We start from the raw sequence: 25,923 nt of genomic DNA, 5'->3' as shown, positions 1-25,923 counted from the left end.
GGACCGGAAGGGGGAATATCCTAAAATATGCCTGATTCCTGTCGTGCCCTCTGGCTCCGCCATTCCCAGCCGACGCATTTGCAATCTCCAATATGTGTATGTGCGAAAGGCAGTAGGTAAAGACGATAAGCAAGTTTGTGCTGTCAGTGAAGAAAAATCTTGCTTCACTTCAGTGGCGCATCGGGCATTATCCGAGACAACTAAATCCAACTCTCCTTGGTTTTGGGGGCTACTACGGCAAGCGGGAGGGCGAAAAGCGTTAATGTTTGGAGTCTGGTTTCCCGGTTTGTGTTTTGTCAGGGTCTGCGTGTACTGGTTGGGCGGGGGGAAGTTGGCTGGACCATGTCGGCCTTCGAGAAGCCTCAGATCATCTCCCATATTCAGAAGGGCCTCAACTACACGGTGTTTGACTGTAAGTGGGTGCCCTGCAGCGCCAAATTTGTGACCATGGGCAACTTCGCACGGGGCACCGGCGTCATTCAACTGTATGAGATCCAGCACGGGGACCTAAAGCTGCTTCGGGAGGTGGGTGCCAAGCGGGACTGCCCAGTTCCAGGATCTGGGACTACCGTTGGTGAGGGGTCGAGTGCGGATCTGGGGTTGGGGGGAGTCTGCATTTCTTTTTGCCCAAGCCTCCGTCCAGCGTCCCCCAAAAGCACAGCTCGAGCTGCGCGGAACCAACGAAGATGATCGCAGATTGAGGAATACTTCCGACGTAAAATGCTTTGGTTCGAGTCCTGAATTCTCGGCTGGCCAGTTCATCCGCGCCCTGCTGGCCCCTTCCTGCAGTCACCCTCGCAGTCCAGAGCGGGGTCCCTGGGAAGTGACATTAAGATTTCGTATCTAAATTCGAGGCCCTTCTAGGCAGTGCACAGTTGTTTGTGGAGTCTTTTTAATAGGCCCTGTTAGTAAAATGCTTTTTCTTACAAGCAGAGACAAAGCTGGTACCGTGATGCCTGCATTATAATTGGAGGAGACAGCCGAACCATTTATTCTTCAGCGAGTATCAATTGATTGTCTGATATTCCCCGGCATGTGAATGACAATGACCCTGGTTTCACGGAGTTTATTTTCTAGTGGGAGAGAGAATCAGTTAAATGATCAAACAGACGATGCATAAATACAAGCAGATGAATTCTCTAACATAAAGGAACACGGTTCTATGAGAGTAAAAACAGATTTGGGAGAGTAGATGCTAACTAGGCCAAACTAGGAATAGAGGAGGTTTCCAGAGGAAACAGGGTATGCGGAACCTCAGCGATGGGAGTGGTAAGCAGGGACCAAACTTTGCAAGGTCTTTAAGTTGTTTAAAGGATTTACGCTTTTTTAAATGGGACATCTCTGAAGGACTTTTAACTGGATGTGGCAAGAGCAAGTTTACAACCTTTGTGAAGATCATTAGTGAAAGAATTCGAGAATAATGATGGTAACTAATATTCTTGTACTTGTTTACAGTTTTAAAAATGCATTGATCTCAGGTGATCAGTCATAATCAAGTATTAGGGTTGTAATAGACTACAGGGAAGGTTGAGAGCTCCAGGGATTAAAAACTATGGAGAGAATCTGCATGGAGAAGATTGGCTTTAAACTGGTAGATAAAGGTTGGGGCGCCTGGGTGTCCCAGTACAATGAGAGTTGGACTTCGGCTCAGGTCATGATCTCAGGGTTCCTGAGTTGGGCTAGCTGCTGTCAGCACAGAGCCCGCCTGAGATCCTCTGTCCCCCTCTCTGCTTCTCCATGCTCTCTCTCTCAAAAATAAACCAAAACATTAAAAAAAAAACAAAACCCAAAACAAAACTGTGGTAGATAAAGAATGAATACAATTTGGATAGGCAAGCTTGGATTAGAAGGTATATAAGATCGATCCCATCTCACTTTAAATTTCAATGAGTGCCAGTTTTCTTGTTCAGTTTGTCTCTTCTTTTTTAGTTTATTTATTTTGAGAGAGAGCAGGGAAGAGAGAGAAAATCCCAGGTAGGTTTGGCACTGTTAGCAAAGAGCTCACAGATTGTGAGATCATGACCTGAGCTGAAATCAAGAGTCAGACACTTGAGCCACCCAGGCGCCTCAGTTTGTCTTTTCTAGCCAGGTACTCAGAGTTCCTACACATGACTTAACCTTTTCTACCTTGCCTTGCTTATGTTGTTCGCTACTTAGCCACCAGGCACGTGTTGCTATTTTAGGGTCCAGTTCAGATTATTTGATTTAGGAAATCCCTTCCTGATCCCCACACAAAGTAAACTCTTTACATTGCATTATGCTGGTTCTTATCTGCTCCAGAAATAATGTAATTCTGTCTAATCTCTAATTAGATTGTAAACTCCTGGAGAGTAAGGACAGTGTCTTTTCATCACTGTGGTTTGTAAAGTTCAACCACTCAATAAATTACTTGTTAAAAGGATGAGTGAATGTATAGTCTGTAAAAGGATGTAACTTGGAAAATTTAAATATCAGTTTATTGATCATTAATCAACTGGGGTCAGGGTTTGAACAAATGGAAACATTGGAATAGCAGACAAAAGCAGGTGAAGTATTAGGAACAAATACCAAATACCATCAAATTTAACCAGAGAACATTTACAGACTCTGACTTTTTAAAATAAGGTATAATTTGTATACACTTAGGAACACACTTGTTCCACAGAGTGAAATAATGCCCTTTGTCTCTGTTGACAACCTATTTCAGGATACCATGCTAAAGAAGGACCAGAGGTACTTGAAGAATGAGTCCCTTCTTCTAAAAAGCCTCTTGTCTAGAGAAAGGATAAAACAAATGCAAAAACACATTTAAGAACTTAGATTGTGTTTGGCTGTTATGGTGCAGTGGAAAAGAATACAGGTTAAATATAGGCTCAATGGGTCTCAACTCTTACTGTGCATCAGGATCAGCTGAGTATGTTCTGTTGCTGTTGTCATAGACTGTGTGTGTGTGTGTGTGTGTGTGTGTGTGTGTGTGTGTGTGTTTTAAAACATTCATGCCTTGGTCCCGCCTTAAGAAATTCTGATGGAGTGCGACTCTTCATTTAGAGTAGAGTGAGGCCTAGATACCAGTATTTTTTAAACTTCAACCAGGTGATTCTAACAAGTACCAGTGTTGACTACCATGGGGCTAGATGAATTTCTGAAATACTTGATTCTTCAATGTGGAACCACCTCAAGTTATGTGTTCCAAAGCCCATGTATCCAAGGTAAAAATGTGAAGGAAGCAAACAGGTCTTTGTTAATGTTTGCCTTATCTTGTTACTAAGGATAGCTAGGGAATGAGGGCCTTCATGTATAGTTGAGCAGTTTGCTACACCACACAACGGGTTGCAGGGTTCAAGTGGAAACTGAAATCTGTCTCTTTCTCATCAAACTTTATGAATGTGAGACTTCCTCAGCCTATAAAGGACAACTTTCCTCTAATTGGCACAGAGGACTGGGGCAGCCCTGAAAACTGGAATCATAGTTGTGGATGTTTATACTTTAAAATTTAGTAAGTTAATAAAGTTCTGCTTTTTTAGCCCCTGTGCCACTTAGTTCACTGCTTGTTACCATGTGGTTCACTAACTCTTTTAATGTTAATTAAAGTAGTGCTAGGATGTGGAGGAGGAAATACTGACAAGCTGTACTAGACCCACCCACAGATGGAACAAAAATAGCTCTCATGGGACTTATCCATCATGGGCTTCCTTAATCATGTTAACTTATTGTGGCAAAGAGAACCAACAGCTAAGTCATGGTCATTTTCAGGGTCCTACAGCAAAAGTTATTAATATAAACCAATTTTCTTTTTGGAATAAATTTTGCAAAATAAATCTTTTTAGCTGTGTTTTTTTTTTTTGTTTTTTGTTTTTTTTTTTTTCCCTAGCAAGGAAAATTTAAGTAACCAGTGGATTTTTTTTAAACCCTTGTTTCCCAAAGGTAAAATATTTAACAGAAGCAGGGAAGGAACCTTTTTATGAACTATAAGAAATTATGAACTATAAGAAATTAGCTTCACTCCATTGCCCCTTCTTAATTTAGCTATTATGATGTCCGTGAATATCTTAGAAAGAGAAAACACCCTTGCTTCTATAAGTCCATTTGCCAGCAGAGCTCAGCCCTTCTTGGCCAACTGCAGTCCTCACTGCCATGCAAATAATAAGATGTTTATACATTTGAGGTTTTTTTAAAATGTTTTTATATTTTGAGTTGAATTTTATTCTTGCACAACAGACTGCTAGTATCTATAAATCTGTATTTCTTTAGTATAAGGAGAAAAGAGAACATGAGGGAGGCATAGATAACTATATATCTTGTAAAGATATGAATGAAGGTAGGAGCGAGAGGACACAAATCTGAAAGTAGGTTCAGTTTGTGACAATACCATTTACTCTCCAGTCCTTTTCAAGGTTGGAACATTTTTGGTACTTCTAATCACTCTCTGGTTTATGGAATCGGGGCTACATAATAAACTTAATTGATTTACATGTAGGTCTGGGGGCAGCCACAATTAGTATAAAGAACTTGGAATCTTCTTCGCTGTATGGACCTTGAGCAAGTCTTAGTCCTCTAAACCTGTTTCCTCATCTGGAAAGGGGTGTTGCAAACACTTAGCTTGCAGTTGTGTGAGGAAGGAAAGTGATGGCCTAGACTAGAAGAACATCTAGAACAGTATCTGATAGATGTGCTCAATATATGGATGCTGTTTTCATTATTGAGTATAAATGACACCAAAAACTATGGTGTGTCATGTGAAAACACGGTGGGAGAAATGGGATCGTGGACTCCCAATGGTTTTTCTCCAGCACTAGGAATGAGAGGCTAATAGATGTTAATTTATATTTTTATTCAACAAATGTTGAGCACTTTAAGGTGTTTAACAGATGCTGCAGGGCCCCATTTTCATGGTACTCATTCTAGAAAGGACACAGATCATTGAATAAATAAAATAATTTTATTGGTAAGTGCAATAAAGGAGATTAAACAGGGTGGGTGATAGTGATTTGGGGGTTCCACTTCAGATTGGAGGTGCAGGGAAAGCCTCTCAGAGGAGGTGACATTTAATCTGAAATCTGAATTTGGAGAAGACAGACATGATGTGAGGGAAGAGCAGTTCAGACAGTGGAAATAGTAAATGCAAATGTCCTGAGGTAGAAATGACTGTTGTGTCTGAGGAGCAAAAAGGAAGTTGCAGATGTGGCTGGAGTGTAGTAGAAAGGAGAGAAGCAGGAAATGAGGTCAGAGGAATCAAGGCAAGATTTCAAAGAGCTTAGTACATTTATCTACCACAGGCCTTGGTACCACTCCTATGAGTCTTTGCCTCTAAATGTAGATGCAGTTTATTTCATTCCATTATATTTCAATAAAGACTGACTTGCAGGGGCACATGGGTAGCTCCATTGGTTGGACTTCTGACTTTGGCTCGGGTCATGATCTTGCAGTTCGTGAGTTTGAGCCCCGTGTCGGGCTCTGGGCTGACAGCTCAGGACCTGGAGCCTGCTTCTGCTTCTGTGTCTCCCTTTCTCTTTCTGCCTCTCCCTGGCTTGTGCTCGGTCGGTCTCTCTCTCTCTCTCTCTCTCTCTCCCTCTCTCTCAGAAATAAATAACAACAGTTAAAAAAAAAAAAGACTGACTTTTAGAATTTGTGCAATGACAACTGTGGAAATATCTAGTATAGGATCTATTGTAATAGAGTGGCTCTCAGTTTGGTTTCTTTCCTTTTAAGGTAGAGATTCTCAGATGTGTTCAGGTGCCAGAGTGTCTGGACATTGTGGTGCTGTTTTTGGAACTCCATGAAATACTCGAGTAGTTTGTTCCAATTCCATACAAAGAAGGGGTTTTCTAGTGGAAAAATCAGACTATATTAGACATATTGTGATCTTTATATCACAAGAAGCAACCATACATAAACTTTAATCTTCATTTCCAGGTTTTCTTATTGGCGTTCATTTGCTAATATTTTCTAACAGACAAGGTAAACAATATTGAAGAAAACTTAAGTTTGAGAAAATCATATCCATTAGCTTTTTTTTTTTTAATTTTTAACGTTTATTTTTGAGAGAGAGAGACAGAGCATGAGTGGGGGAGGGGCAGAGAAAGAGGGAGACACAGAATTGAAGCAGGCTCCAGGCTCTGCGCTGTCTACCCAGAGCCCGGTGTGGGGCTTGAACCCACAAACCATGACATCATGACCTGAGCCAAAGTCTGACGCTTAACTGAGCCATCCAGGTGCCCCTGTCTATTAGCTTTTTAAAGGTTCTATCTGTGTGTGTAAATTTATGTTGGTGCTGGAAGATTAGTGTGTTCTAGGAGCATGGTCTGAGAATCTTTGTTCCAAAGGCTTAAAAGGTGAAAGTTAGATGAAGAAATACCACAGGGAGGAAATTTTTTGCTTCCTAGTTTTTTATTACCAGCAGTAAAATCTTCGAAGAACCATGTGCTCACTGTAGGGACTGAAAAGTAGAGGCTAGCTTTTATGGTATAACTCTTCTGTGGCTTAGGAAGAAGAGAAACCCTATGAAAGGCTCCAAGTGATAGTGGAATTGTGAGAAGCAGAGTGTTTAGGTGGTAAGAGAGGAGAAAATGGGAGACAAGTCTTCCCAGGTCCCTGAGAAGAATTTTCCTGGAGAGTTCTATCAATACATGATGCAACCTCCCCACAGCCCCTAACCCACGAGTCCCTGGAGCCATATTCTTGTCCATGAGGCCTACCAGCTGCTTACCCAAGAGGCCCATCTTCACCCTCTGCTTCAGACCGGGGTGGGGGGGGGGGGGGGAGCCATGACCAGTGACTTCTTGCTTGGGGCATCCAGGCCCAGTGTAACATAAGTGGAAGAAGGAGTGGGTGTCTATTTCATCAGTTGGCACACGTTGGAACTCTGAATTACTTTAACCATAGAAATTGTGTCCTAACAGTGATTAAGTGCTGTGCCACTACTGATATTTCAGTTACTTTTATTTGGGGGAAGTGGAAGGTGGGGAGCACAAAAGTGATCTGGAGTTGGAAACTGCTTTGTTTAAGTTGCCAAATTTTTGATTCTTCGTGTTGCTGAATTATAACTTTTTTTTTAGTAAAATTGGAAAAAATAATTGAAATAAGTGAATATCAGGTTTCTGAGTAACTATCTGGGACCACAAATGCATTAAAAAAATTATTCTTGTAATTTTGTGTTCCTCATCAATACGGTCTTTTACAACCATGTTATTACAGATGACTGCTTTTGTTTACTGGGCAGTTTCCACGGAGGCTGTGAATGCTTTCTTGTAGACCTGGCTACATAGTAACTGCTCATTTCTCCAGATCCCAAACAGTGTGAAAGCTTAACAAGCTGGGAGTTTCCAAAGCCCTGTACCATATAATAATATCTTTTGAATCATGAGAGAAAAGTTCAGTTTAGTTTGTATTAAGTGGATTTTTTTTTTCTTTGAAAACTGCTCTATGGAAGTGCCTAGCCAAACATTTAAAGTGGCAGGGAAATTATTTTTTTAATTCTATGAAACAGGCCAAACCTACTAGGAGGGATGAGATTGGCCCAGGAACTGAAAAGTTTCAAGAAGAAATCCCCTGGAAACTGGAGAACTCTGGAGGGAAAAAAGTGTATGCAGAATACTGTTATGTCAAAAAAAAAAAAAAAAGTCAAAGGAAAATATAAGGGCCTTCTTATATTAAATTAAACCTATGTGTTTAATTTAGTGTAAACGTGTAGAAAAAGATCTAGAATGATGGGGATTACTACTGGGGAGCATCAAAGGGAGACTCACTTTTTTCCCTTCAGTTTTTTGTTTTGTTTGAATTTTTGTAGGGAACATGTATTACTCTTGTACACATTAAGAATAGGGGCGCCTAGGTGGCTCAGTCTGTTGAGCCTCTGACTTTGGCTCAGGTCATGATCTCGCAGTTCGTGAGTTTGAGCCTCTTATCTGGCTCGTTGCTGTCAGTCTGTCAGCAAGGAGCCTGCTTCTGATCCTCTGTCCCCCTCTCTCTGCCCCTCACCTGCTTGTGCTCTCTCCAAAATAAATACTTAAAAAAAAAAAGAATAAAAATCTGGGGTTCTTGGGTGGCTCAGTCGGTTGAGCATTAGACTCTTGATTTCGGTTCAGGTCATGATCCCATTGTGGGATCAAGCCTTGCATTGGGCTCCACTCCATACCCAGCATGGAGCCTGCTTGGGATCTCTCTTCCTCTCCCCCTCTCTCCCTCTGCCCCTCTCTCCGCTCACATGCTCTCTCTCTCTCTCTCTCTCTAAAAAAAAAAAAAAAAAAAAAGAATAAAAATCTTAAAGTTTATAACAGACTAAGACAATAGGTTTACCCCGTTGAGGCCAAGTAAATGGAGGTGATATTATAGGGCTAGAGTATGGAGTGGGGTAGGCATCAAGCCTCATCAGATTCCGTATTGCCCAGAGTTCACAGGGGCCAAGGCAGCAGCTGACTCCAGGAGAATCAGGGCAGGTGGGGTTAGGGTGGGTGGGGGTGACAGAGTAAAAGGAGATTAGTGGATGACCCACACAAGTGTGGGAGTAGCTAAGAGTAGCATGTATATGTGGGAGGAGTCAAATAGGAACTGATATTTTGGTTGTAAACTCCTTCTTGAGGGCATGGCCAATCGCATTCATGTTTGTATCCTAGTCTGTTCAGTTCATTGACTTTATTTAGTAGGAACTCAATAAAAATGTTGGAATGCATAAGTTGGGCAAAAGTGTAAAGTTGTGTGCTTCAAGCTCTTTGCCTATGACAGGAGGGTATTGTATGATATCATTTCTTTTTTTTTTTTTTTTTAATGTTTATTTATTTTTGAGAGAGAGAGAAAGGATCCCAAGCAGGCTCCTTGTTGTCAGCGTAGAGCCGGACATGGGGTTTGATCCCACCAACAGTGAGAGCATGACCTGAGCCGAAATCAAGAGTTGGCCCCTTTACTGACTGAGCCAACCTTCGGCGCCCCTGTATGATATCATTTCTTAGGATCCTTTTGATAATATGGTCTAGACTTGATTTCCTTAAGCCATGTACCTTAACTAGTGCATTGGTATGTGGTTGTTTTACTAATGGGATTATATGCAATACTTGGAACAGAGCTTTTTAAAGAAACTTCAAAATATTGGCTAATCCATAGCAATAGCAGTGCCTTTGGCACTCACGCATCTACAAATCTGTGTGCATTGACAAGGTCCCAGAGAGAATAGTGACATAAACACTCTCAGTTTATAGGGTTCTGCAGGGAAAACTATAAGAGACACATGAACATTTTTGTTCCTGTAGCCATCTGGAAAGAATAACATCTTCATTATGTTCTTATTCCTACTGAGGATCTTAGAGAAGAATACCACATGAAATGTTGAAATGTTCATATTTGCAAACCAATGGAGATGGTGCACTTGTCAGCATTTGAATGTCTCATTAGTGAGATGAGAGCAAAGGCAAAATTAAAACTCATTCTTTTTGACAGTTACACACTTTTAAACTACAGAAAAGTGATGAAAGGAAAAGCATAATTTTGATCAGAAAATTTTTTCATTGCTTTTTATATTATGTGCCTTATTTAAGGCCCATAGTAGAGCCATAAATATCATGAATTATAAATAGCTGCTTACATAAATAATGTATCCTCTTTCCTTCCCTCTGTCAAGATTGAAAAGGCCAAACCCATTAAGTGTGGAACATTTGGTGCAACATCTTTACAGCAGAGATATTTAGCTACTGGAGATTTTGCTGGAAACCTTCATATATGGTAAGATTATTTAGTCAATATTAAGACGCAAGATAGGCAGTTTCCTTGATAGTCTTGTTACTCTTCCTCTGAAAGGGAGGTTTCTTATTTTAAAATGTTCCTTGTTCAATTTTAACTATTTATAAAAATGTAAGAATTGTCCTTTAATATATATTTCTAGATTTCATATTCAAAATCCATTTAAAAATACTGTTTTTCTTTAGCTAGTTTGAATAATGTTACCAATATTTATTTCCACACATGCTGTTTGGTGCTAGCATTTAATCCCCTGTATTTGTACATAAAGGGCTATTCCCCACACATGTAAAACATGGAAAACTTAAGATACTGTTTATATTTCAGTGAGACATTTGGCATTATAGAACGATACACTGAGTTTTTCTTTGTTTGAATTTTTTAATGTAGAATTCCCAATTCATTAAAAAAATTCTGCACATCTAAGCACAACTTTTTAGGAACACATCTATTGAGCAAATCAATGTAAACCTGTTGCAAATGAACAAGACCGTAATTATGCCAAATGCTTATAATTTTCATGTTCTACCTTTAGTTATTTCCTACTTAGATTGCATGAACTGAAATTCCTCAATTACTTTTCAAGAATATGTCTTATTTTTACTGTTTAAAGTATATAGTAATGTTCTAGAAAGAAACTATCTTCTCTACTTCATGTTTTCTAAGGTGACCTTTCTTGATTCTCACTTAGAATCTGTTGCTTTCTTATTAAATTACTGACATGAATCATAAAATAGAATGAAGCTATTTTAATTCCCCTTGCTTTAACTGCTTAATAATTAAGTTAGCATTTATTAGAATGCATCAGTTCTTACATATACTTTCAGAGAACTTGGGAGAAACCAGTCTGAATGTTCTTTTTAAAAATAACATTTCAGCATAAGACTAAGCAACAAATATAACTATTGACTGTCTCCCTAATAGAGTTTCCTAGCATAGTCACAGGTATTACTGACTTATTTTCATTGTTAAGTCTTATAATTTTGTGTTGTAAAAAGCATTATTTTAAAGTCAAACAGTAAAGCAATTCTTTGAAGTGGAATCTCAGTCCTGTTTAGTCCTGATTCTTTCACAATGATGCTACAAAAATAAACATGGTCTCCTAGGTTGAGCTATCTGAAATTTTAATTAGGGAGATTTTACTAATCAATCTTGGCCTAGTAATAAGTTGGGATTACATTTCGTGAATAGCTACCTTCATTTTTTTTTTAAGTATAAGTTATCAAAAACTGACTTGTTAAAGAGAAATGTGGATAGAAGCTCCAGGAGAAAAGAGGGAGGCAGGAGAAGGGGTGTATTAACATAACTTACTTGAGCCATTCATCACCCTGCCATCTTGGGTAGACTCAGACACCCACAGTAGTGGGTGCTTTCCTGCATTCCTTTCTCTTAACTAACCTGGATTTAGACAAGCTTCAGCCAGTTTGACTGTAGATTTGCTGTGCCTAGCATGATGGTACACTGAAAAATATGTAACTAGATGAAAACAGTAAGGAATTTAGTGAGAAAATAATACATTATAAAGGAGGAAACATATACAAAGTAAACACTACTCATATTTTATCCTTCCAAAAGATCTCAAGATCAGACTACCAAGGACTACTTTGGAAACATTCTAAATCACTTTGAATTTACTCTATGTTTAAAGTAGTGATTATCAGACTTCAGTGGACCAAAGAGTCAGCAGATTTGGGGCTGTTTATCCATTACATCTGTGGAGGAGCCCAGGAATCTGTATTTATTAGTAAGCTCACCTGGTAAGTCATGCGCAGAGGTCCTAGATAGATCATCTCTGAGAATCACTGAGTGTGCTCAGGACTTTGAGTTCCAAGTTGAATGATGGCAGTGCTCATTAAGGGCTCAAAAGAAGCTAAAGTGGAGAGAAAATATTGAAAGTAAATGTATAAATTACCTTCATAGCAAAACCCTTATTTTTTTTAAGTTTATTTATTTATTTTTTTTATTTTTTATTTTTTCAATATATGAAGTTTATTGTCAAATTGGTTTCCATACAACACCCAGTGCTCATCCCAAAAGGAGGAGATGCCCTCCTCAATACCCATCACCCACCCTCCCCTCCCTCCCACCCCCCATTCAACCCTCAGTTTGTTCTCAGTTTTTAAGAGTCTCTTATGCTTTGGCTCTCTCCTACTCTAACCTCTTTTTTTTTTTTTTTTCCTTCCCCTCCCCCATGGGTTCCTGTTAAGTTTCTCAGGATCCACCTAAGAGTGAAAACATATGGTATTTGTCTTTCTCTGTATGGCTTATTTCACTTAGCATAACACTCTCCAGTTCCATCCATGTTGGTACAAAGGGCCATATTTCATTCTTTCTCATTGCTACGTAGTACTCCATTGGTATATAAACCACAATTTCTTTATCCATTCATCAGTTGATGGACATTTAGGCTCTTTCCATAATTTGGCTATTGTGGAGAGTGCTGCTATAAACATTGGGGTACAAGTGCCCCTATGCATCAGTACTCCTGTATTCCTTGGGTAAATTCCTAGCAGTGCTATTGCTGGGTCATAGGCTAGGTCTATTTTTAATTTTTTGAGGAACCTCCACACTGTTTTCCAGAGTGGCTGCACCAATTTGCATTCCCACCAACAGTGCAAGAAGAGGGTTCCCGTTTCTCCACATCCTCTCCAGCATCTATAGTCTCCTGATTTGTTCATTTTGGCCACTCTGACTGGCGTGAGGTGATACCTGAGTGTGGTTTTGATTTGTATTTCCCTGATGAGGAGTGACGTTGAGCATCTTTTCACATGCCTGTTGGCAATCCGGATGTCTTCTTTAGAGAAGTGTCTATTCATGTTTTCTGCTCATTTCTTCACTGGGTTATTTGTTTTTTGGGTATGGAGTTTGGTGAGCTCTTTATAGATTTTGGATACTAGCCCTTTGTCCGATATGTCAGCAAAACCCTTGTTTTAAAACAAAAATCTAAATATGGTATGCATTCTTAAATTTCATTAGTGGACTAAATGTTTAGGACATGTGGAGTAACTAAGAAGCTGTGTTCTGTTGCCTAGGAATTTGGAAGCTCCAGAGATCCCAGTATATTCTGTAAAGGGCCATAAAGAAATTATAAATACCATAGATGGTGTAGGCGGACTGGGAATTGGGGAAGGTGCACCTGAAATCGTGACTGGCAGCCGAGATGGTAAGTTAAAGTATTCTGTGTATTTAAATTTTTTTTTTCTTTAGATAAGTCTCTGTGCAACAATATGTCCTCTCTATATGGAAATCCTCTTCAGAGGCCTTGACTTCCTAAATCTAACAGTGTTTTTTAATGGGCAAGTTTAATTGCATATCCCTCAGTTGCTTCAGACTTTTGAAGTATTTTGAGATAGAGGCATAGCACTTGCTATTTTAGTTTTGAGCAAGTTCAGCTACTAACAACCATAGTTTCCTATGAACCTTGAAAGATTTAAAATTTCTTTACAGGTTTTTGAGGCAGCTCAAAAACAATATAAGGTGGGCAGCAACTTTTCATTTTCTTTTTTTAAAAAGCAGAATTGGTACTTGTGAAAATTGTCATATTGACAGTTAGTTGAACATCGAAGTTCCGCGATCCTTCTACTGAGCATCATAGAATGATCCAAGGGCACCAACTCCGCTTTTCTGCCCTGTGGTGACTAGCAAGGGACAGGTCTGTTGGTGTTCAAAGCTGTTCTGAATGACTGTAATGGAGTCAGAATTTTTGTTGCTTCACGATGGGTACGTAAGAAGTTTGGTGCCTTAGTGGGTTTGGCTGCTCGAGACCATGAGGAAATTACTTTAAAAGAAAAGAGATGTATTTTTCTAATAGTTACTCAACAGTGTCTGGGTTTTAGAAATCAATTATCCGGGGTGCCTGGGTGGCTCAGTCGGTTAAGCATCTGACTTTGGCTCAGGTCATGATCTCACAGTTCGAAGGTATGAGTCCTGCATCAGGCTCTGTGCTGACAGCTCATAACCTGGAGCCTGCTTAGGATCTGTGTCTCCCTCTCTCTCTGCCCCTCCCCCACTCGCTCTCTCTCAAAAATAAATAAAATGTTAAAAAAATTAAAATCAATTATTCTTTTTAATCATAAAAGCAATATGGAATATATAAGGAAAAGTAGCATTCAATCTACCACAGTAACATAACCATTAGATTTGTTTTCCTTTCCAATCTTACATACAATTTTGTGTAGTTGTTTAGATATGATTTTTATCTTTTTTATGTTGTGTCATATGCAAATGTTGCTGTCTCCATAATTACCATTTAATGACTGTAATATTCCATTCTATGTATATATCACAGTGTCCTTAACCATGTCTTTGTTAATAAGCACTCACTTTGCTTTAAGTTTTTATTGTTTTGGGAGAGTGACTTTAAAATAATGAAGGAATGAGTATCATCATGTATCTAACTTTTTTAGAATAAACGTGTTTTATGATTTTTTAAATTTATTGTCAGACTTGCCAAAGTATTCATGTACATTCTCAGCTACAGTCGATGAGGTAGATTTCGAGTCTGTCCTACCAGCACTGATTTTCTTTTTTCCCCCCTAATTTTAGATTAAAAAAAAATTATTTAATGTTTATTTTTGAGAAAGAGACAGAGCACAAGTGGGGGAGGGGCAGAGAGAGAGGGAGACACAGAATCTGAAGCAGGCTCCAGGCTCTGAGCACTCAGCACAGAGCCCAATGTGGGGCTGGAACTCACGAACTGTGAGATCATGACCTGGGCCGAAGTTGGATGCCCAACCGAATGAGCCATCCAGGTGCCCCTCCTTAATTTTATAAGTAAAAATGGTCCTGCATTCCCACTTGTGTTAACTTCTTTCTATATTTGTTTACTAGTTAGTTTTGCTTTGTGAATTGTCTGTTCATGTTCCTTGCTCATTTAACTATTGCAAATTTCATATGAATCTTAACGATTTGTATGAACCCTCTACAGTAATATAATAATCTCTTGTCACATTTGTAAGAAATTTTTTTCTCCTTAAAGTAGCCTTTTTAATGACTGGCTTTATTTTATCCTTAGAGACAAATCTAGTGGGATATCTCCCCTTTTCCTGAGTTTATTTCCCTTTTAAAGATTTTTTGCCTTTTTCCTGTTCTCTCTCAAGTACTTACTTGCCTTTCAGCCATTTTATTAAATGCATTTGTATTTCTCCTAGGCAGTGATGAGTTTAGTTAGTAGTCCTGCAATTTTCAGTAAAATGAGGGAGTTGAAATTCAATTGAGAAGAAATATGTGTTAATTTTATTTAATATTTCCCTCATCTCTATTGCCACAGGGAAATTAAGTTTAATTGTATGTGAGATAGTGTTCTAAAACCCCATATAAGAAATCATAAATGTAAAAATCAGAGTTTATTCATCTGTATAAGAAAAATGCCAATGATTATATGGGTAGTATGGAAAAAAATAAAAATTAAGATGACACTGATATTAGTCTAAGTAAATAGTACGTTAGTTTTAGGCTCAAAGAAAATAAGACCTGATCTGAATTACATAACATTTGTGTTTGCCTTGTCGGTCAGACCTTATTGATAACTTTGGAATAGTTGTTGGCTCTTCTGTGTATCTATTAACTTGGAAATCAAGTCAGACAGTAACATATGGGTTATATCTCTGATATTAAATACAACTTGCCCATTTAGAAGTCAGAAATATGTGAAAAATTTTCAGGTTTTTTAGTATCTGTAATACCGCCATGTACGTAGGAAGTCATAGGAAGAGAATGCAGAAATGTCCTCAATCAATGTTGAATTTTGCCAGCTCACTTGTATTCACAACAGGAACTGTGAAGGTGTGGGACCCAAGGCAAAAAGATGATCCTGTTGCCAATATGGAACCTGTACAAGGAGAAAACAAGAGAGACTGTTGGACTGTGGCATTTGGTAAATTCTTGAAGAATTCTTGCATTTGATGTATCAGATGGTAAAAAGCACAGTGGTTCAAGGTAGTCTCTTTACAGTCTGTTTTTTGGATTATTCTGATAGTTTACTGAGGCAAATAGAGATGGTGGTTAATGTCAGCCACTGGCGCCTAGGTTTGAATCCTTACTTTTTTATTTCTTGCCTGAGTGAGGTGGGCAATTTAGCAATCTTCTCTGTTCCTTAGTTTCTTCATTTATGAAGTGAAACTAGTAATAGAATTTACCAAATAGTTTTATGAGGATTCAATGAAGTAGTACATATACAGTGCTCAGAATTGTGCTTAAATTATTAAGTGCTCAAAAATATTTGCTACTATTACATACTTGGGTCTAACGAGACAATGTGGACCTAGTTTAGAGTCAAGTGCCATTAGTGGAAATAAGCAGAGTCTGAAACACAAGTGGTGACCTAAAAAAATCTTACATTATACTCTACACAGAGGATGTTTATTTTCTAGAACATAGTTATGCCATTACAGAATTATTTGTTAATAATTTGATAACAGTGTTCCTCTGTTACTATACTTAAAGTGAATATTGATTTTGTAGGACTAATTGATATTCCTTAGTATCTCTTACTGGGAACGAAAATGAAAATAATTTTTGCTACTACAGGATATGGGTCATACTTTGTTTGAAATTTGAAATTCTTTCTCCTTTTTCATTGTATAATACTATATAGATAACAGACATTAATAGTGGGATTTAACAGTACATGTGAACTGTTTAAGTTCTATATATTATTTTAAAATCGCACTATTATTTAATCAGAGGAAAGTTTTAGATTTCCAAATTAAAAACTAAGTTATCGTATGGGAATTACTATGTGTTTGTATATAATGAGCAAGAATATGTAAACTTAACACATGTACGCTTTGGGGAGAAATTTCAGGATTTGTATTTAGAATCATCATCTAAAATTTGATGTGATAATTAAAAAGTAATTATCTGTGGGCCATTAAAGCCTTTCATCTTTGACCTAAGGGACATAAGTACAATTTAAAATCGGGGACATTAAGTTTGAAAAACAATCCATTGATTTGACCATTTTATGAATGTCATAGTACTGTACTGTGGGCATGCAAAGTGAGAGAGATTCATATACTACCCTCCAGAAGCTTATAGTTCAGTAAAGAGGGTGCAATATCTACACTAATTATAGTACCGGGTAAGAGTGAGAAAAGGTCACAAGAAGTATGGATGAATATAGAAGGAATCTTCAAGTGAGAAATGGCTGTGGAGGAAGAGCATTTTGACCTCAGACCAAGTATACATAGGATATCAACCACTGAAATTGGGAGGAAGTGTCAAGCATAAGGAATAGCCTGAAAAGTGCCAAAGTAAGTATGTTAAATGAAATAGTGGTAGAAGTAGCCTTAAATGTGGCTCAGGGCCACAGTGTTGAGAAGTGTTGAGATGGTGGGGAGGTAGTGGCAAACTTCTGAAGGTTTTTGCAAGGATGAGATGTGACTGAAGCTTTAGGAAAATCACATTGGTGTGTGTACTGGGGAGAGAGGAGTGCCAGAGGTACTCTAGAAAACATCCTGGATCCAAGCAGGATGAATTAAACTACAGATTATAAATTTACTTCAGGGGCCACCATCCATACAAATGTTTAACAGTGTATTACAATGTATTTCAGATTTCCTTGCAAAGATAACACCAGACACCATTTTGCAAACTAAATGGTTTTAAAGTAGTTTCTATTTGCATTCAAATATAGTTACTACCAAGAAAGCAATAGAAGCATAGCTGTATTTATTCTACCAACCCCTGCTATGTTTGAACTGTAATTGACCCGTTAGTCTGCAGATATAATAAAGACCATTTGCTTTCAACTTAGACTCCAATAAACATTTTCACTCACCCCTTCAATATATAATCTCAGCAAATGAGCTTTAAAAAAAAAAAAAAGCAAAATTAGATAACCAACTTAATAATCTTGATGTCCTATCAGGTTTGGCAAAGTGAGATTCTGCCTAGTGTGATTTTGTATAAGGTATATGTATAAGGTATAAGGTTCTATAACATTATTTTAGCAGCCTTCAAATTAGTGTTTATAAAGATACACAGTGTTGTGTCTTGATTTCCAGGCAATGCTTATAATCAAGAGGAGCGTGTCGTTTGTGCTGGCTATGACAATGGGGATATCAAACTGTTTGATCTCAGAAATATGTCATTGCGGTGGGAGACGAACATAAAAAATGGGGTAATGTACCTTTGGGTTCTTATAGTTTGTCTGAGCATGTTTTTGTCCACCTCCAAACTACTTCAAAAGGATAGCACCTCTAATAACTCATCTCAGTACAGCCCCTCTGCCAATGGTTTTTAACCTTTTTGAGCTGTGGAGCCCTTTGAGAATTTAATGAAAATCATGGATCGTTTCTTCAGAAAGTGAACACACACTCAGATGTGGTATGACAACTCCTGGTGAGTCACCAGCTCCTGTGTCCTATTTGTGGACCCCTGTGGGCTATGCGCAGTGTGATATTAAAATGAGCTAGGCTAGAGGCCTTTTTTCCTGCTAATATTAGAATAGTAACAGCCTCCACAAGTTCTTTCAGATTTTTGGGTCCTGAGTTGTACACCTTTAGTGAAGAATGTGGTTCCTTCTTGTTTTCTAAAATCAGCTTTGACTGGACTGTATAAAATAATTATGTAACAACAGGGGCACCTGGGTGGCTCAGGCAGTAAAGTGTCCAACTTCAGCTCAGGTCATGATCTCGCAGCCTGTGAGTTCGAGCCCCATGTCGGGCTCTGTGCTGACAGCTCAGAGCCTGGAGTCTGCTTCAGATTCTGTGTCTCCCTCTCTCTCTGCCTCTCCCCCACTCATGTTCTGTGTGTGTGGGTGTCTCTCTCTCTCTCTAAAATAAATAAACATTAAAAAAATAATAATTATGTAATAACAGTAAAAAATTATATGGCTTTACAAAATAATCTACCAGACAGGGGAACTCAGGATGGTTTTGTTGATCCTATAAACCAAAAAGAAATTTTTTCATTTAAAGGTATTTGATGTATTGGTTCTCAAAAGATAAAATGATTATTTAAATCCTTTCACATGAGCTGATAATTTTATTTTTTTTTTTAATTTTTTTTTTTTCAACGTTTATTTAATTTTGGGACAGAGAGAGACAGAGCATGAACGGGGGAGGGGCAGAGAGAGAGGGAGACACAGAATCGGAAACAGGCTCCAGGCTCTGAGCCATCAGCCCAGAGCCCGACGCGGGGCTCGAACTCACGGACCGCAAGATCGCGACCTGGCTGAAGTCGGACGCTTAACCGACTGCGCCACCCAGGCGCCCCTAGCTGATAATTTTAAAGTTGTTTTACTTAGTTTAAAAGAACCTCCTGAATAATAATCATTAGACCATCAATAATAAATATTTTCTATTACAGGTATGTAGCTTGGAGTTTGACAGAAAAGACATAAGTATGAATAAATTGGTAGCTACATCACTGGAAGGAAAGTTTCATGTTTTTGATATGAGAACACAGCATCCAACCAAAGGTTTTGCCTCTGTTTCAGAAAAGGTAAATATGGGGGAAATGTCTTTCTATGAAGGGGAATGTTCATAGCTTGTTTTAGACTAATAAATAGAATTAGTCATCAAGGTTCTTTCCAGGTCTTTATATGAAGGGAGCTATTTTTAATATATTCTTGTGGGAACTTGACAGGTTTTTCTGTGCAGAGTACTTCCCCAAAGTTTATCAGTTTTAGATTTCTTGACTATAATAAAGGCTTCAGTTGGCTAAGAATCTTATTTTGTAGTTTAGGAGCAATCAAAAGAAAACTAGCTGATATTGATAATTGGATCAACAAAACCTAGCGTAGTGTTTTCTAATAAATATATAGTATTTGTATTAATATCTAATTATATACTTTTCAGAACATATCAACATATATACATTTATGTCATTTCATCACATCTTATTTCATATTCTGGTTTGCTACATTAAGTGAAATTATTTCAAGCATTAACCCTTGTACATAGTAGGTTCAAAAAAATTATTCAGTCAGTCATCCACACATACATACATACTTTACCTTGTCCCAAAGAGTATTTGAGGTAGCTTAGAAGGAAACATGGTATTATCACATCAAAAATAGATGAAGAGAAGGCTGAGCACAGGAAAAATACTGGTTAAAAAAAAGAAAAAAAAAAAAAGATGGTGATGCCTGGAGTAAGGGGATTGCATAAATTCCTGCTCCAACACCCTGTCATTTGCCAGAGATGGATTGGGAATGTGACTCTGACCTTCCTCGAATGTAAAAGTAAAGATCAGTTACAGATTTGTAGTTTCCACAAGATTAAAATATGTAAATTGCTCAAGAAATAAAAATTGACTCTCTTGTTCCCTCTCCCTCCATTGTGGATTCAGTAGTACTTCTCAAACCTTCCCATTTTGTCTTTTTTTTTTGTTATTGCTGCTTATTATTATTATTATTGCATATAAATTACTGTCGCTGCCTGATGAACTAAATTCTTAAGGTAGCTATAAGTTGCAGTATTGTTTTGCCTTTGTTATTTCAGAATATATTAAGTATCAACAACATAAAGCACTTTATTAAATTGTCCCTTATACAATTGTAACATGGTTCTCATCTGCCCATTATAAAGTGTCATCTTCAAAAGTTTTTGTTATATTTATTTAATCAAGTAATTGCTAAATCTGTCAAACAAATGAGGCCACTGTATTTTAAGAGGTCATGGCCCCTCTTTTTGTGTTTTTACAATTTCCAGAAGAAAAAGAGAAGTTTAAACTATGAAACAAAATAGGTTTTAACAGCCTGGACCCACTCACTTGAGGACTGTCACACACTTAAAGGGTGTATTTTGAGATATGTGTTTTTAATCTGCTAATGGTAATCCCCTTACATGACTATTAAGTCAAATGCCTAATCACTAATCACTCCCTAAAATATAGTGTCTAAGAATGACTTAGATCAAGTTAGTTGGTCTCACTGCTCCTGCAAAGCAGAAATCTTTCCTCCCTCTTTCTCTCTTCCACTCTACCCCCTTGTCTCTCCCTCTCTCTAGGTCTGCCCCTCACCCTCCCTTCCTTTCTCTCTGTCTGTCTTTCAAATTCCTGGCAGTGAATATTACACCATTAACACTGATTTACTAGCTGTTGTTGAGGTGCTAACAAGCTGTTAACCTTCCAGTTGCCATTTTTGTCTTTTAGTTTAATATGACTGAATAAAGATCCTGGCTTATTATAACCTTAAACCCCATCTATAAGTCCCTGTGGTCCTTATTTTGAAGACTAGATAAGTCAAATGGTACAAATTAAAGAGAAGCCTCTTGGAACTTTAAGTTAAAATTCATTCTGTATATGGGAACTCTCTGAAGTTCCCACTCAGTTTTCTGGAAACGTGAAACTGCTCTAAAAAATAAAGGCTGTTTTTGTTGTTGTTGTTAGTTTGTTTTTAAATCAGTCTATCCTTTTTTTCCCTTAGGATGAAGTATGTTTTTGTACTTTGAGTTTTTCTTCTCCCTCAGAGTGAGCTAGGGATATTTACATGTGTAAAATCTATGTATATGGTACTATATACCTAAATGGACTTTTAATCTGATAACATCTTTTTTTTTTTGATCCAGTAGAACTTTGTTTCGTAAAGCCACAAAGAAAAATGATGCTTTTATTACTTATGATGAACTCTGTAAATCTCTGTAGCCCTTATGAAGAGATGTGCCAGAAATACTGGAATTACTTCTATAATGGTTGTTGAAATTATAGTGGTAAAAATTCTTTTTTACAGTATTTCTCTTCTCGGATAATCTTTATCATATAAACAAACATAAAAACTAGTTATGTGCCTCTCATCCTATTTAGGCCCATAAATCAACTGTGTGGCAAGTCCGACACCTGCCACAGAACAGAGAGCTCTTTCTGACAGCTGGAGGCGCCGGCAGCCTTCACCTCTGGAAGTAGTAAGTCTCCGCTGATGCTCATGGCTCCTTGTTAAGTTACTGGTGGGTGGAAAGTAGGATTAGATTGAACTTGGTTGTCCTTCTTCCTCCTTTGACTTAGTTCATTTCGATAATGATTTTAAATTAAAGGGTGTTATTTTGTCTGCTTTTTCAAATTAATGTCATTATTTTACACTTAGTAAGTATTAACCTTCTTTTGGCACACTAAGTATATTTGTCATTTTGGTTGTGTCTTCCATCTATCGGGGTAACTTAGGAATAGTTCTTTTCATAGCTTAAAATCATGGCTTTGGCTAGGTTTTATTGTTGTCGGTTTTTGTTTTTGTTTTGCTTTGGATGTGAAAAACTTGACCAAACGCTTTTGTGAAGTATTACTTACTGTCTGGTCATTAGAACACCACCTCTAGAGAATAAGAAATGGGTTGGAATTCTTAATCGTAGATCCTGATCACTCACTTGACCAAGTTCAGATACCGTTGTTGTGAAAGAATCCAAACAGCACTGAGGTGACGGATGGGTCTCCAGGAAAAGCCCCATCACGGAGTTTGCTTTCTGTGTGCTGGAGGCAGTGTGAGTTACAGCCTTGGCTGTGCTCTGAGTCCCTGGTGCCCTAACGTGGCACATACTAGGTCAGCTGCTCATTTATAGGGCCTGATGAAAACCGAGACTTAATGGTATTTCTTTCTCCATCACTCAAGGGGGAAAAAACCCACTAACACAAGCCCATAAATGAAAGATATTTCCAAAATAAAGTTTGATTCATGATATAAGAAGAAAACCACCATCTTCAGTATGGCTAGGACTTTCACACCTACAAAATACTTCTCTATTTATTAGCTTCTTTTAGAAGGCAGCAGGGGAGCTGAGAAACAAGGCCACAGTTGGAAAGTGTTCAAGTATTTAGGGATCTGGCCAAAAAAATGCTTGAGATCAAGACTGTACAGGTCCTGTGAGTAACAAGCAGAGGAAAAGCTTTACGAGTTGTGGGAGAATGCCCAGTAGATAGACCATTTGATAACTCGTCTTCTCCTTGTACCTTGCCCATTGTCCTTACCCAATTCTCCCAAACCAGGTCATGCTCCCCATTAGTCTCTGCTGATTGGATCGTGCAGCAGCACATCACTATTCTGCCTGTGACCAAACTATTTAGGCTGCTTCCTTGAAGAACTAGTTCCAGTTTTCTCTGTAATCCACATACGGAGTTGTAGTTCTGTGTGATGTGCAAACACGTTTACAGCTAGAATTTTTGATGATAGTGTAAAGTGGAGTCTTGTATACAGTTGAAATTTGAAGCTAATCTCAGGGTGCCTGGGTGGCTCAGTCGGTTAAGCATCCAATTCTTGATTTTAGCTCAGGTCATGACCTCACGGTTCGTAGGAATGAGCCCTGTGTCGGGCTCTGCACTGACAGTGTGGAGCCTGCTTGGGATTTTTTTTCTCTCTCTCTCTCTGTCTGTCTCTGCCCCTCCACTCAATTAATAAATAAACATTTAAAAAAATAGAAACTTGAAGCTCATCTCAGTATGAACTTTAATCCTTACCATAACAGGTATCTAGTCTAATCTTCAAATTGGTTTGGAGCTTTGCTGTCAAGTATTACACCAGCAAAAGAGATTTGGTTTAAGTAAAATGATATTTAGCTTTATTTCCATTTGCCAGTCTCCTTTGGTAGTAATGCACTTAAATTATAAATATTTATTGAGCACCAGAGAGTTCCTAGAGGAACTCACCTAGTTAATTCAGAAATCGTTTTTTGAATGAATGAACCCCAACATGCTGATTTTTGTGTGTGTGTGTGTGTATATTCAAAACACACAAACATACATTCTTAAAACTTTAGTAGACAATATAGAGGGTTTAAAAAATCTTTATGTTGTTTTAAATACTAAATATGTATTTATGTTATGTTTTAAATACTAAATAAGCTAAGAGACCTGAAAAAAAAATCTGTAATTTTTTCATCTGAATATCTTATTCCTCTTAATCAAAAGAAGTTGTATGGTCCAAGAAGAAGAAAGAATAGTAGGTTATCTGCCTATCACTTCTATTTCTTCTCTGCTTTTGAGTTGCTTTGTACCTTTGAAACTCTTACCCTTTATTAGCACTTAAGAAATGAAGGTAGTATCACAGTCGATACCTAACAGGTTTTAAAGGCCTTCAGAGGCAGATTGACCCTGTATTTCACTAGGAGCTCATCTCTGCTGTAGGGAGGGATGTTTCTTTTTACTCTCTCAAATCCAGACCAACTAGTCTTTACAGTTGTTAACCTTCAGCTCTACTTATTTTATAAATTGGTATTTTCAGCTGAAAGAAAACAAATATTCTTAGAATTGCTTTTTTTTTTCCTTGAAGCAATGATATTCTAGGGTCTAAAATACCTGAGTAGCACATTCCCATGGAAATGGTACACAGAAGGTGTGCATTGGGTCTGTGTCATGGGGCTCGAGGGTTAGAAACAGTATCTGTTCTTCATTCTGGAAGTATGTAGGTGAGGTTCTGCAAGTGTTACTCACAGCCTTTGCTTTTGCACCTTTTCTGCCTACGGTGTCCTGCAAGCCGAATCTAGAGAAGAACTGCAATAAAAGATTGTGAGGAACACAAGTGAATTTCACAAAGAATGCTAGATCAATCTAAGACTTTTATTATGAAAAGAAAATACAGACTCATGCTGAACACAGATGATATTTAAAAGTTTTTAGGAGAGGGGTGCCTGGGTGGCTTAGTCGGCTGAGTGTCCGACACTTGATTTTGGCTCAGGTCATGATCTCATGGTCGTGGGAGTGAGCCCCTCATTGGGCTCCACGCTGAGCATGGAGCCTACTTGAGAGCAAGCACTGTCTCCTCTCTCAGAAAAAAAAATTGTTTTTAGTAGAACCAATCCCCTTTAAAGCTGTTGAGGTTGAAATAGTGTCTCTTTGTATAAAACTCAACATTAGAAAGATTATTTGTTCCAGTAATCAACTGAGAAGTAAAAATAGAGTCACGGATTATATGTATATGAACACAATGTGGAGAATGTTAAGATTTCTCTCCTTACCACTCTGGTCTTGTTCTCAGCGAATACCCTATTCAACGGTCAAAGAAAGATTCTGAGGGAGTAGAGATGGGAGTTGCCGGCTCCGTCAGCCTTCTGCAGAATGTCACCTTGTCTACCCAGCCCATTTCCAGTTTGGACTGGAGTCCAGACAAAAGGGGTCTCTGCGTCTGTAGTTCATTTGATCAAATGGTAAGAGTACTGATTGTTACAAAACTCCATAAAATTTGATCTAAAGACTTTGGACTTGAAACCTTCCAGAAGAACACTCATAGTATTTAGAATGTGCCCTGGAATCCTCTGACCTTCACTGAACAAAGTTGGATTTGACTGAGAAAACAAGCCCCAGATGCAAACATCCAGACTAGCCCGTCTCTGGGTGGGAAATGCCGAGAGGCGTGTTCCAGCAACCTGACTGGACACCGGTTTGCGGTTTGTTAGCGCATGGGGCACCGCTGTCTCCAGGGCCAGCTCTGTTCATCTCCCCTCTGTTTCTAAGAAAAAGTTGATACTTGTCTATATTCAAACATATTTTTAATTTGTTCTTCATCACCAGAGTTATAATACTTTACCATAACACCTAGTTTAAAATTGTTTGTTTTGGTAAAACTACTGTGAATTAATTAACCTTCATAAATATACTTTGAGAGATTTCAGTGTCAGTAAGTTTCTGGAAAGAATAGTACTTTATAAAATACCAAAATGTCATGGTCAGACTAGATTTGGGTAACGGTTTTTAGCTATATAACTCATAAAATGAAATATTATTTACAATGACCTCTTTTTACTTCAGAAATAAGAGTAAAATTAGACTTTTGCTTATTGAGTGGTAAGTGATGTTGAGATGTATAAGATTGTGGGGTTTTCTAGCCTTATTTTTTGTCACATCTTTTTATATATTTTATGAATAAATTTGTTTTTTGAAATCTATGGAAGCTCTGATTCTGATAATTTAACAGTAGTAATAAAGCTGACACCAACACTGCTTTGCTGTATAAATGCTTAATAAGTACCTCTTAATTCACTTTGTTTCCTTAGTGTTCACTAGATCTTTTGATAAAGCTCAGAGGTATTCACTTTATCACTCATTAAGCCCGCCCTCCCTCACTCTTCTACTCAAGAGTCAGAGCCACCTGAAGCATTTGTAATATGTAAGCTTCCTGTGATCTCATGGGTTCTTGGAAAGTTGCTAGTTCAGAATATTAAATTCAGAAAATTAACCTCTTAAAAAAACCAACAAGATGTTTTATGCTGTGGACAGAATTATGGAAGTAAAAATTAAATTGAACTTTAGGGGTGCCTGGGTGGTTCAGTCATTTGAGCGTCTGACTTTGGC

General features: G+C 38.1%; 1 protein-coding gene across 1 annotated transcript; it reads left to right on the top strand.

The window, feature by feature from the left end:
* Nucleotides 1–317: 317 nt before the first annotated feature.
* Nucleotides 318–25,517, top strand: DNAAF10 (dynein axonemal assembly factor 10). Its single transcript, XM_043603535.1, has 8 exons — nucleotides 318–525; nucleotides 9,590–9,690; nucleotides 12,738–12,868; nucleotides 15,479–15,580; nucleotides 17,712–17,827; nucleotides 19,018–19,152; nucleotides 21,457–21,554; nucleotides 24,611–25,517. The coding sequence occupies exons 1-8, from the start codon at nucleotides 343–345 to the stop codon at nucleotides 24,816–24,818; spliced, it is 1,074 nt and encodes a 357-aa protein (XP_043459470.1). The 5' UTR covers nucleotides 318–342; the 3' UTR covers nucleotides 24,819–25,517.
* The last annotated feature ends 406 nt before the right edge of the window (nucleotides 25,518–25,923 follow it).

This window comes from Prionailurus bengalensis, chromosome A3, assembly GCF_016509475.1.
Source record: "Prionailurus bengalensis isolate Pbe53 chromosome A3, Fcat_Pben_1.1_paternal_pri, whole genome shotgun sequence".
In the NCBI taxonomy this organism is placed as follows: domain Eukaryota; kingdom Metazoa; phylum Chordata; class Mammalia; order Carnivora; family Felidae; genus Prionailurus; species Prionailurus bengalensis.
Note: the sequence above shows the minus strand (reverse complement) of the source record. Positions and strands in the feature narration are given on the sequence as shown.